Source organism: Dipodomys spectabilis, unplaced genomic scaffold (assembly GCF_019054845.1).
Source record: "Dipodomys spectabilis isolate Male_0828 unplaced genomic scaffold, ASM1905484v1 ptg000140l, whole genome shotgun sequence".
Classification (NCBI taxonomy): Eukaryota; Metazoa; Chordata; class Mammalia; order Rodentia; family Heteromyidae; genus Dipodomys; species Dipodomys spectabilis.
The window spans coordinates 35038700-35052673 of NW_024870817.1; the positions used below are offsets into that span (position 1 = coordinate 35038700).

General features: G+C 37.1%; 1 protein-coding gene across 1 annotated transcript in view; it reads right to left on the reverse strand.

Moving 5' to 3' along the window:
* Positions 1-13974, reverse strand: part of Ndufaf2 (NADH:ubiquinone oxidoreductase complex assembly factor 2) — a 107613-nt gene that overhangs the window by 26450 nt on the left and 67189 nt on the right. The window contains exon 3 of the mRNA XM_042690771.1: positions 11966-12006. Within this exon, the coding sequence (XP_042546705.1) occupies positions 11966-12006 (41 nt within the window). The remainder of the gene's footprint in view (positions 1-11965; positions 12007-13974) is intronic.

A 13974-nucleotide genomic window follows, 5' to 3' on the forward strand; every position in this document is an offset into this window, starting at 1 on the left:
AGGAACTCAAAATATTGAAATGATCCACTTTTCCTTATAACTACAGTTTCCTAAAAATGCATTGCATAGTCTCTTAGTTTTCACAGAACTGGACAGGTCACTACCAAAGAAAGTACACAGAAAGAAAAGGGATGTTACATCAATAAATTTGTTTTTATATTAATTTTTAATAAAATAGAGGAAAAATCAAGTACAGTAATAGCAGTGGTAAAATCAAATAGTTACAAAAGTGCTCAGCTGCTGACAAGTGTTCAACGCAGAGCTTCAGGTACTTTCAATTTGAGGCAGTGTGCTCTCTTTGCCTGATCAAAGACAGCCAGAAGTCAGGCACATGGTGTTCATGCCTGTAATCCCGGCTACTTGGGAGGTAGAGATTGATCAGCAAGATTGTAGCTTGAGGCCAGCTCAAAAAAGTTAGTAAGAACCTATCACAACCAACAACTAGGGCTGGGACACACAAATAGGAAGAAGAATGAGGTAGGTGGGGACAAAAATTCTTTGAGATCCTCTAAAACATAATTAAAGCAAAAAGGCCTAGATGAGGCATGGCTAATAGGTTAGAACACCTGCCTAGCCATTGTGATGCCCTAAATTTAATCCCTGACCCCAAAAAAAGTTGGAGGAGGGGACCAACACAAATGAACTGTTAAACAGTGGTTTTCTATTGTAGGTGGCAGTAAACCATGTGTTCTGTCTTGGAGAAATTCTAATAGTTTAAAAAAAAAAAAAAAAAAAAAAAAAGGATGCTGAGCAAGCTCAGAATACACCCTATCCAGCCTTGGAAGTATAAGATCTGGTATAAGATTTCAGTAAGATCCAGTTTTTTAACAATGCTTTCTCTTGACAACTTTAATGTATCAGACTGTTATATATAAGGGGAAAATTATACTAAAACACTTTAAATATAATTTAACAGTGTGATGTCATATTTATCTAGGACAGGTTTGTTTGTGTGAAAGAAGTGTACAGAAGAAATTATGTTAGCTGTTAAGCACAGTATTGGTGCCTGATGTCAAATAATTAAACCAATAGTAAACATATTTAACACTAAGACTTTAAAAAGAAATTCCAAAAAACTAAGTCACACTGATTTGATCTCTATGCATATTGCTAGGAAAATTCCTTTAGAGATTTGGTATTTCCAAATTTGAAGAATCTTATTTTTACTTCATTATGCTACTTCTATCAGGAACTTGCTCTCTTAAAAACCTATGTTTGCAAAATGCTGAAATAAGGAAACAGGTTGACCCATTGTAACAATGAGATGTACAAGACACTATGTTGAAAACCAACTTTACAACTTTGGGGGAAGGGGGAGGAGCTGGGGAGAGAAGGGATGGTAGGGGAAAAACAAAGGAGGAAATAAGCATGCTAGATAGGAAATGTACTCATTACCTTCCTCATGTAACTGTAACCCCTTTGTACAGTATCTTTAAAATATATATATTAATTAAAATATATTAAAAATCCATGTTTACAAAGTATCATTTCATTCTTTTTAAATAGAATGTTGTGTAAAATTAAATATAGCTAACAATATCTATCTATCTATCTAGATCTATCTATCTATCTATCTACCTACCTACCTACCTACCTACCTACCTACCTACCTACCTACCTAACATCCAATTTAATGGACCAAAGCCTTCAGTCCCCTTTAGAATTCTCCTGCCCCAGAGGTAATTACTGTCCTAGGATTCTTGTCCATCATTTTCATGCATGCTTTAAGACTTTTGCTATACTCCTGCATATCCAGATCCATAAAGCAACAGCAACAGTGGTTCTTTTACTTTTTGCACTCTTGCCTCCTAAGACTTCTGAAAAATGTCGGATTACCTTGCACATTTCAGTTGGCACAAATAATGGCAAAGGATGCATTTCTGGTAGGCTATATACTGAATGCATGCCATACATATAATATTATATATATACACACACCCACATACATCTGTATGTGGGTGTGTGTATATGTGTGTGTGTGTGTGCATGCACACATATGCAAAATCTTGGAGCTACAGTTTAGCTTATTCAATTTACAGAAAATATAACTTAATTGGCAAAGCTAGTCCTCATTGTCAAACCCAATCAGCCAAATCTGACTTACTTTCTGTCAGAGAAAGCCTGATTTAATTTTAAAATTCAAATAACTGTGTCCCCATGACAACTTTCTCGCTCGTGAATTTAAAATTTTAAGATAATAAATGGATAGCTAGCTAGATAGGCAGAGTACTCTAAGTCATGTAGCCTGCCATAAGCTTGTATCCTGGATGAAAGAAAAAATGTGTTGTCTTCTTTAATAATTTTTATTGAAGCTTTCTCTACTTTGCTCTTGGGGACTCTCTCAGGTAAAATTCCCTTTCCAACTGTTTCTTTGGTGTACTGGAGATTTTTAAACCCCAAGGCAAAGAACCATAGTAAGATTGAATATGGACAAGGGGCAAGCTTTCTTTAAAAAAAAATGGGACACAGATGAGTTGGAAGGATGTCAGATGAGAATTGGCAGAGCAGGAGTTCTCAGGTAGATCACTTTTTAATAAAAGACTGCATATGCAAAGAGAATATAGAAATTGGTTTTTAAAAGCTTTTCATATTTGCATATCTCATAAAAAGTCTTCAGGCCCAGCAATACTAGCACCCAATTTGAAAGCCACTGATTGGCAGCAGGGTTGGCCAACACCTTCCTGGTGTTTTTATTATTGGATCCAAACACATTTACTCATGTTCTGTCTACAGATGTTTACAAATTTCAATGACAGAATTAAGTAGCTGCTACAGAGACTGACTCATAAAGTTTAAATATTTACTATGTGGTGCTATACTGAGAAACCTTCCAACCTCTCATCCACAGCATTTTATAAGGTTCTAAACCTTTCACTAAATATTTAATTTCTATTATATTTTTCCCCACAAGAGTTTCTTGTTTATTCAATTTTCCTTCTCTTGTGTAGCATTGCATTCTTGTTTCTCTTAATCTCTGAGGAAAGCAGTAAAGTTTTTAAGTAGTTTTATCCAAGTTGCCTTTTCCTGTTTATTTGTGTGCATTTCTGTCTATCATTTTTTAGATATTCTCCTTAGATGTTGAGTACTTCTAGGTAAATCTGCTTGGCAGGTCTGATACCATAGATGAGATGTGCAAACTTATTTTCACTGTAATGTAACAAGTCCTTTATCCAGACTGCTCAGTTTGTAGAGAAATTTATTCTATTATCCTACCTGGGGCAAGAAAGCCTATATGGAAAACAAATCTGAAGATCCCATTTTCAGTTTGTACATGCTCACTTAATTTTCTATTTTCAAGTTCTCTATTTCCTGAAGTTCTTCAGGAAAACAGTACTGCACAGTCTGCACTATTTTCTGTTTCCCAAGAATAAACTTCTAGTCTTCGACTAAATTGGGAAGAGGTCGTTTACTGGTGCACATTATCACAAAGACAATTTAACAGCATCTCTTCCACCCAAGTGATATAATGATAATCTTTATTATATGGTTCGTGTTCAAACTTAGCCAATTATCCCAACACTGTCCTTTATAGCAAATTTGTTTTCCCCCATCAGGTATCACACTTTACATTTAGTTGTCATGTTTATTGGTATTTCTTAGTTGTTTATGACACTGACATGACAGGTGTGGTGTTTCATGAAATCTCAGCCAATTTAGGTTTTTCCAGGTTGTTTTTGTTATGATTAGATTCAAGTTATGCACCTTTTGGAAGAATACTCTATGAATGATGTCTTATTCTCAATACCTTAAACAAGAAGGAACACAGTGTCAGATTTGCCCTACTTGGTAAAACTTCTAATTGCCTCATCTGTCTCCTAGAAAGATGCTTCCCTCTACCCCTTTTCAGGACATACATAATCTATAAGGAGATGGAGATCATATAAACAACCCAGTACTCCAAAAATATAAAACAATGGTTTTAGTTGTTTTCTTTTGTCGGCTGTAGGGCTTGAACATTGGGCCTGGGTGCTGTCTGTGAGCTCTTCAGCTTAAGGAGAGCGCTCTACCACTTGAGCCACAGCACCACTTCTGGTTTTCTGGTGCTTAATTGGACATAAGAGTCTCATGACCTTTCCTACTGGCTTTCAACTGTAACTCTCAGATCCAGCCTCCTGAGTAGCTAGAATTATAGGTGTGAGGCACCAGCTCCTGGCTTCACTATATCTCTTATTCTTATTTTTCTGCCTGGGCTGGCTTTGAACTACAATCCTCAGATCTCAGCCTCCTGAGTAGCTAGGATTACAGGTGTGAACCACCAGAACCCAGCTGGTTTTAGTATTTGCTAACAATGTTTTCCTAAATCAATTTTTATTGTCACATTTTAAAAATGGTGATTTTCCAGTTCTATTAATTCATCTACATTTATGGCATCTAATTGCTTCCTAAACAAATTTTCTGCCGGATTATAGGTTTTAGCACCAGCTCAACCACTCTGTGAATTTTCTGTCACTGCCAGAGACTGGGCATTTTGGAGTTCTCTGGTTTAAATGGGTTATTTCTGGGCTTTCTTCCCCCTGCCAGGTTAAGATTCCCTCAGTTTTCCTAAAGCTGTCACCACTTGTCCATCTGCTTTCCGAGCGTCCAAATCGGTGCTCCTTTGTTTTTTCTTCACCTTTACAATTTTCTCTGACCTTGTGGGACTATACCTTTTAAGGTAAACTGTCATCTTCATTAGACTTGAGAAAGTAAACTCATGTGCTAACTACCATCTTCACTTGAATGCCACTTAGTCTCTCCCTGCTTCCAAACATTGTATCAAGGGTATATGGTATGAAATCTATAATTTGCTCTTTTCACTCTGTATCATGTTTTTGAGATTTATCCATTTTGATACATGCAGCTTTCGTTTATTCATTTTAAATGAAGGCTGTCTGGTGCCAGTTTATACATATGCTGCAATTTTCTTATCAGTTCCCACTACATTCTAAAAAATTATATTATGAAGTTTGGTGTGGGGTTCTATTTTTCCTCAAGAACATACATCCAACTTTTTGTAATTCTGAGTCAATAGGGATATAAGATTAAATATGCAAAATGTCAGTCTTAAGACATTTCAATTTTGTAACTTATAAAATGAGTTTATTAATATTGAGTACCAAAAAACTCAATAAATGTCAGTTACTTGGAGACAACATGAAAATGGGTCTCAAGAATTCAGAAATAAGTTTTTTTTTTTCACATTTCTTTCTGAATGTGACAAACCACAAGATCCACACATTATATAGGCCAGAACCAAGCCAAGAAGAGAGTAAACCAAAAGAATATGTTACAGGGCTAGGAACATTTGACCACAGTGTAACTACTGTCATAGCAAAAAAGAAATGTCAATCAGAATAAGAAAGCAAAGAAAAAGCAAGCAAGAATGAAAACCAGAGACAAATGCTGGCAATCCATAAAAACACTGTCCAGGAGAGCAGAAGCCTTAATCAACACCTGGAACTTTCTCGTCCAACTGACAGGGCTATTTCTAGTGTTGAGAGAGATATTGGGAATTGTGGCCATTTCTTCTCAAAGATTTGTATTGCTGTGGGTCAGTCTGTCTCTGTGGTGAGGTGTATGCGACAGCAATGACGCACACAGCATACAGACAAAGCAACTTCTGATTTTTTTCCCTTTGCCAGTTTCATTGCTTACTATAAATCAATATAATGGAATTTTGGCAACCACTTCAAATCCACATGCATTTTGTTAGTGCGATATTGTTTATAGTCAAATCACCCTGGACAAGGACAACAAAGAGTGTTTAGAGCCTCTCCCAGATTTAAGAACATAGTAAATTAAACAAGACAACAATGTATCTCTATCCATCTGCCCCAACCTTCCCTTATATATAGAGTCACCATTTTCAACAGCAGTCTTTTTTTTTTTTTTTTTAAATTAATTTATTTATTTTTGGGTCCGGTCGTAGGGCCTGAACTCTGGGCCTGGGCGCTGTCCCTCAGCTCTTCAGCTCAAGGCTAGTGCTCTACCACTTGAGCCACAGCACCACTTCCGGCTTTTTTTCTTTTTCTTTTTGCTTATGCGGTGCTGAGGAATGCAAGGCAAGCGCTCTACCACTGAGCCACCTTCCCAGCCCCAACAGCAGTCTTTACTGCTTCCTAAGATTTCCTCTTCCTTTTTATGGAACATGAGTGTTTAAAATGAAGCAGGCAGAGTGCTTATACTGTAGATTTCCCCCTACTATGTATAAATACTTGGCAACAAATTAACTACTTTTCCTTTCCTTTTTTTTTTCTTCTTGTTTTAGCAGTTCAGGGTTTCAAACTCAAGGCTTCCTGCTTGCTAGACAAGGATGCTACTATCTGAGCCATACTCCTAGTCCAACTTTTTTTTTTTTTTTTTTTGCCAGTCCCGGGGCTGGGGGACTCAGGGTCTAGGCACTGTCCCTGAGTCTCTCAGAGCTCAAGGCTAGCACTCTACCACTTGAGCCACAGTGCTACTTCCGGCTTTTTCTGTTTATGTGTTACTGAGAAACTGAACCCAGGGCTTCATGCATATTAGGCAAGCACTCTACCACTATGCCACATTCCCAGCCCATGGTCCAGCTTTTAATTTAATTTTTTTAAAAAAAATATAAGGCCTCACACACTTTTGCCCAGGTTGCTCTTGGATCATGTTTTTCCTACCACAACCTCCCAAGTAGCTGGGATTACAAGCATGGGCCACTACACCTGACTAATAAAACTTTTTTTCAAAGACAAGTTTATCCTTTTCAACTATTTTGTTGGTCTAAAAGGAAGAGTAATTTTTTCTTCTAAACACTATCAGTGGCCTCTAATGAAGTAAGAGTCAGGACTAGGAAAAATCTACTTCATTAGTGTGTAAAATATGGGCTGACCTTGTAGTGCACTAATGAATAGGTACTGAACTATACTGACAATCTGACAGTTAAATATAAATTTATATGAAAAAAACTACAGGCAAACTTTAACTTGGAAATACATTCAGTTTTACAGGTTGCTTTATAACAAATGGAAATCCAAACTTATTTGTTAATTCAGTCTATAAAAGCCAGTATATATAATAAGTCAGGCTCTGTGTTAGATGGTTGTGACAAATGATTAAGTAATAACTCCTGTGCTATCTCACTTACAATACAGACAAAGAAATTTTAAAAATAAGCTTCAAGGGTTTACAGGTATCCAAAAGAGTATACTTAAGAAAGAATGATTAATTCTATAAGTTGAGAATTTCAGGGGGAAAAAGTTAAGAAAAACATGTTAGAATTTTACAAAGAGTTAAAAGGAATTAAACATGAGAAGAATATGTCTGGCAGCTATGAAAAAGAACACGTTAAACCTCAGAAAAAAACAGTTGGGGGTTCTTTGAAGAGTAGGGTAGACAGAACAAGGACAAGAAGTCAATGTGATAAAACTGGACTGGGCACAAATCAGAATGTCTTGCATAGTGTAGCAAAGAATTAGACCTTCAATTGGCCAGACTTGAAATTAACAAGTCCATATTCAAGGTGTCCAGGAGGGAAACTGTTGGCTCATAGGGCAAATGTATATGAGAATCTACAACAAACTGTTAAGCTTCAAATATGGTTGTATTATTTTTACCTCAACCAGTGCCATAAGTTGCTTGTTATGGCTGTTGCAAAGTTTTAAATTTTATTCATTTAGTGGTACTTCATTGTGGTCCCTGACAGGGACTAGAGATACTGTGTATCTTTAAAAATGCCTAGTGGCATATTTATATTTTATAAAGTTTTTTTGTTCAAGATTTGTGCCCAATTTTATAAGTTTTGTATTTTCTTTTTTTATTATAGAGTTGGGATGGTCTTCATAGAGTCCTAACACAATTCCTTTGCTGTATACATATACTATGAATAAGCATAGAAGACTGTTTCTAATGAATGGATATAAACATTAATAAAAAGATACAAGTAGACATTATGTACGCCTATAGTCTTACCAATCCTTTTCTACATTCTTGACAAAAAGATCAAACATGATTATCTTGCTTCTTGATCAATCTATGTTGTGACACTACTGGTAGAAAGATAAAGGATGAAGGAACATGTTGAACTGCCCCAAGAACATAAGATCAAGAAAATCCGAACTCTGGCAAACTCTGTAGCTCACATAAATAAATTTGTAAGGAAATGAAAGGTATGATAGGGAACCTATCAATTGAAAGACACTTAAAATACGTATTAAGTTTTTACAAAATGAGAAAGCCTAAATTTTAACATATAATTGTGCGAGGAAACTATTTAAAATGTGAAGAAATGACGACTACTACACAAAGTTCAAAGCTTACAACTATAACCCAGCTACTGAAGAGGCAGGAGTGGATCAGTCTGAAGCCATCCCAGGCAAAAGTAAGACTGTCAAAAACAAAGTAAAACATAAAAGGATGGTGTCCTTGGCAAAGCATTTGCTCAGCTAATGCAACATTTTGAGTTCCATCCTTAGTATACCCCTGACCTGTAAGAAGTTCAGAATTGCTTTTGTTGGAAAGCAGGATATTGTGACTGGGATGGAATTTATGGCTCTGGAATACCTGGCAAAATTCTATTTCTTGACCTGGCTGAAAATTCAATTCTTTCTTGTGTGTGTGTCTTTTAAAAAATGTTTGTTTTATATTAGTTTTTTTTCTTACTGTGATGTATCTAGAATCTAGGATTGAAGAGTTTAAGAGTGATAGGAGTAGAATGATATTTTGTGATAGAGAAAACTAAAGTGTGGCTATAGAAATGGCTGCTCACTTGAGGTAGGGAGAGTACAGTGGATGAGGAACTGAGCATCTGGGACTTGGGAAGGCACTGCAGGGAGAAGACTATAAGCCAGGTCCTAATCTCCAACATCAGAGTAACAGAGTAGCCTAGATGTTGGGATTAACAGGAAGCTAGGCACAGGTGACTCATACCTGTAATACTAGCTACTCAGGAGGTTGAGATTTGAGGATTGAGGTTTGAAGCCAGCCTGGGCAGGAAAGTCTGTGAGGCTCTTATCTCCAATGAACCAACAGAAAAATCTGGACGTGGCTCTGTGGCTCAATGTGGCAGAGTGCAGCTTTGAGTGAAAGGGCTCAAGGACAGCTTCCAGGCCCAGAGTTCAAGCCCCAAGACTGAACACCCCTCCCCCGACCCCCACCTCCAACCTGAAAAATAAATGATGACCAGATACAGAGAGATATACTTAGAATCCCAAGGTCTCCCATTCCCTTTATGTCACAAAGTGTTAGGCATTTTGAAAGTGGCTAAGAAAAGCATGGAATAGTTGAGCCCACTTTCTTTCTGTGGTACATGGGAAACTGAGCACAACTTAAACTATTTTCAGGCACACATAGGCTTCACTTGAGGTTTTATAGCACAGAAAGTTTCTGTGAAAATATTGATGGTGAATGCTAGTTAGCAAAGAAATAGATTCCTGAAACAGTAAAGGGAAGGAAAGAAAAGTGGGGCATGTGTATATAATAGGAAGAGTAGAGAGGAAGGTAAAGAATTTTGTAAAACCCATGTGGAAAAGCTTCTTTTGAATAATCAAAAATAATAATAAAGCCTGCAACCCAAGATATTACAGAGGTAAAGGAAGAGGCAAAAGTCAGACAAAAGCGAGACTGTATCTCAAAAACAATATATAATATAAAGGGCTGAGGTATGGCTAGGTACTAGAGCACTTGTCTACCATTGGTGAGGCCCAGGTTTAATCCCAGCAGCATGCAAAGATATACACACACACACACACACACACACACACACACACACATCCCAGCAGCATGCAAAGATACACACACACACACACACACACACACACACACACACACATCCCAGCAGCATGCAAAGATACACACACACACACACACACACACACACACACACACACACACACACACAGAGTACTAGAGCATTTGTCTACCATTCGTGAGGACCAGGTTTAATCCCAGCAGCATGCAAAGACACACAGACACACAGAGACACAGACACAGACACAGGCACACAGTCACACAGTCACACACACACACACACAGTTACACAGAGTTACGGATGGAAGAACCTGGCTCCTGAGGTGCTAGAAACTTACAGGTATGGTACCCAAGACATGATTACTGCAATCATTTTCATATCATCAGCCTGAGTATCAATAATTCCATGAAGAATGTTTTGCAAGTCCTGGGATAGGGAAAGTACTTTTCCCTGTGAGAACAACATCTTTTATTATGGCCTGAGGAAAAAGAATCAGGCTCCTCTATTTCATTTCTATAAACTCCAGGGGATACTTCTGAATCTTGGTGCAATTAACATTTTCCAAAACACTTTTATTCCAAAGTTTATTGGTGGTGAAGAGGGGCTCAAGCCAAAGAAGCCAAGGAAGAACCAATATAGAAAGCTAGAAATGGCCCAAGAGGTGTACATTCAGATTTTGGCCAAATGGGCTGATCGGGAGGAATAGAAGCAAGAAGAAATAGGTGTGACAATTGATGAATCCTATTCTGAACAAGTGGGGGGCTGAATTCTAGTGCCATTTATCTTGTCATCAGGGTTTGCAATAGTCAGGGAATAGGGGACATCCCAGATCATAAAAACAAGGAGTATCTCCAGGTAGAAAGTACACAGGTCAGTATAATAATGAAGTTGGGAGACTCACAGTTATGAAATACACTTATTTCTTACACACATATATAACTCACATATAACTCATATAGCACATATAACTTTTTAAGAAGTTGTTTTCAAATTAAAAGCATGAAGTAATCGTGTTTATGCAACAAATATACAATAGTATTTTATGCTTCTTTGAAACAGTAAATTTTTAAGTTTTAAATAAAAATTCAACTCAACTATTATCTAGTGTTGTGTCATTTGCTAATTACAATATTTAAAAGTTCCTTTGGCTACTTGATATGGTTAAATATATAATAATTAGGTAAGACCAGGAGATTCAGTGTTTCTCAACTTTCCAACCAGAGCATGTGTATCAGAAGAGAAAATGCTGGAGACAGGGAAAATCACCTGACATAAGCTGCTGTAAGTCTAAGCTTTCTAGAGTCCCATTCCCTTCCCCATCCTGTGGTTGTAGGAATTGACCCAGGGGTTTTACATGCTAACTAAGTGCCCTAGAAGCTAATATAGTAGCCTAGCTCTTTGGGCAAGCACTCTACCACTAAGCCACATCCTCAGTGCCTTGTGCAGCCCTTTAAAACAAAATCTGAAGCCTGGTGCTGGTGGTTCACACCTCCTAGCTTCTCAGAAGTCTGAGATCTGAGGATAAAGCCAGCCTAGGAAGAAAAGTCCATGATACTGCTACCTCCAATTAACCAGTAAAGGTCAGAAGTGGAGGTATGGTTTGAGTGGTAGAGTTCCAACCTTGAGCAAAAAAGCTAAGTGACAGCACCAGGCCCTGAGTTCACCAGGCCAAGTACTAGAATAAAATAAACAAATAAACAAGCAAAGCTGCCTTGGCTAGGTCCAAACTCATGATCCCCCTGCTTAGGTTTCCTGAGTAGTTAAAAATTCAGGATGTGCTACCATGCATGTTTTTATTTTTAAGTTTTTATTACATCATTCTAAAATTTACAAGAGCTGGGCACCGGTGGCTCATGCCTGTAATCCTAGCTAATCAGGAGGCTGAGATCTGAGGATCATGGTTCAAAGCCAGCCTCACCAGGAAAGTCCATAAGACTCTTACTTGGAGAACTTTAACCATCTGAAAACCGGAAGTGGTGCTGTGGCTCAAGTAGTAGATCTTGAGCTGAAGATATCAGAGACAATGCCCAGACAGAGAGTTCAAACATCATGACCAACAACAAAAAATGTATAACATTATAGTATATTTATACACTGCTTTATTATAAAATATTTAAAATTATTTCTTGTGGAGTGAGTTTAATACTTTGGGAAGAAGTGTCATAATTTGTTTGCTGAGGCTTCGTGTGTCCTTACAAGCTCAAACTCTCAGTTGAGAACTAGAGAATTATAAACACATGGTGTTTGCATATTTCCAATGTATAGTCTTACCTCCATAGTAGGTGGAGTCTTCCTTGTCTTTCTAATCCAAGCTAGAAAGAAAAACAGTACTTAAATTCCAGTTCTCTGTAATGTATATGAACATTTTATTTATTCATGCTAAAAGATAACTTTTTGAGCATCTATACTGTTTGAAGTATTGGAGATATAATAGAAAAGCACACAGATGAAGCCCCTCTGCTACAATAGCAAACATATTCATGAAGGGAATTCTGAAAATAAACACAAACAAGATGGCAAGTGGTAACTGTATCATGAAAAAATTTAAGACTGTAGGGAAGATACAGAAAGGACAGTTTCATAGTTTAGAAAATCATGGCTCAGAATCATCTGAATTCAATTTAGCATATTTATGACATACAGGTCAAATCCAAACATAGTGTACTTCAAAGCAATGTCATAATTATTTTATTTTGGAAATCTGAATTACTAATTGTTCAATTTATCAAGGAATGGACTTATTAGAGAGATTTTTCTTAGGATCTGTTCCAGCAAGAGTTACCTCCTCTGGCTGGGAAGAATCATCAGGCCTTACCTCTCATACTTAGGACACAAGCTGCAAGGAGCAGAGTAGCTCCTGTTGAGTCAGTACTATGCCCTCAACTAGAGGTTATATAACAAAGGGAAGGCAGCTCTCCAGGGAAGTTATCAAGTGGTTCTAGTGTCAAGTATGAGCCTAGCTGGTTCATATTTTAACTCTATTACTAGCTATGTGGAAAGTTATATAATTTTCTAAGCATGTGAAAAACATAAATTATAATGCTATCTGTACTGTGAGGTGGTTGTGAAAGAAAAGTCCACTTACCAGTCTGACTTTTTTTTTTCAGTCTGACTTTTATAATCAAGAATTAACACCAGGATTTTTTTTTTTTTTTTTAATGAAAAACCCAGATCTGAATGGCTACACATGTGGAAACAAAAGATTCAACCATGGGCCTAAGATTATTTATTTCCCTTCCTTTCTCTCTTTTCTTGCACAGACCCAAATATATCTCTCCAATGTATTTCCAACTGTGTCTGAATTTCTACCTTTATTATTCTTCCTGTGTTCCCTTTCTCATTACTTTTCACTCTTTTTTGGCCCAATGCTACTCAAAACTTGAACAGATGTCATATAACGTCCTTTGTTAGGCTGTAAGGTTGGCAAGGCAGGAAGCACCAACAGGTTTTTTTTTTTTTTCTACTGCCAACTGTCTTGAAAGAGTAAGTTACTTAATATGTATGGAATAGGACAACTATAAAAATACTCTTGTATTAGGATTTTGACTTGTATCGTTCCTCCTGAAATTAGCCTCCTGAGTAGCTAGATATACAGGTATGAACCTCCAGTAACCAAGTTGTGTTCATATTTTGAAATGGCTGCAAAAAGACCCCATTTTTTGTGTGTGCCAGTACTAAAGCTTGAACTTAGGATTTGGCTTTTCAATCAAAGCTGATACTTTACCACTCAAGCCATACCTCCAGTTTTGGCTTTTTGTTGGTTAAATGGAGATAAGAATCTCAAGGATTTGTCTACCTGGGCTAGCCTCAAACTTCAAACCGCAGACCTCAGCCTCCTGAGGAGCTAGGGAGGAGCTACTGCCACCCAGCTATATCCCCCCCCCCCCAAAAGAACAGTATTTCATAACACAAAAAAAATATATGGAATTCAGATTTTCAGTGTCTATAAATAAGATTTTATTGACCCCTAGCCACTTATTTCTATCTATAGCTACTATGTGCATGTCAAGAGTTGAGTAATTGTAATAGACCAAGTGATCCACAACCTAAAATACTTACAATCTGATACTTTAGAGAAAAACTCCAACCCCTGTGGCTTAAGTATAACCCATTTAACAACAATTATATATCATGATACAAAAACACTTTTATATTTTCTAATATAAGTATCATTCTTAGTTATTATATTCTTAAATTGTTATCATATATTTTAGAGACTAGAAACACATACAAATAATATCAGGCTGAGAAAGTATAATAATGTAAAGCACACTTTCTAG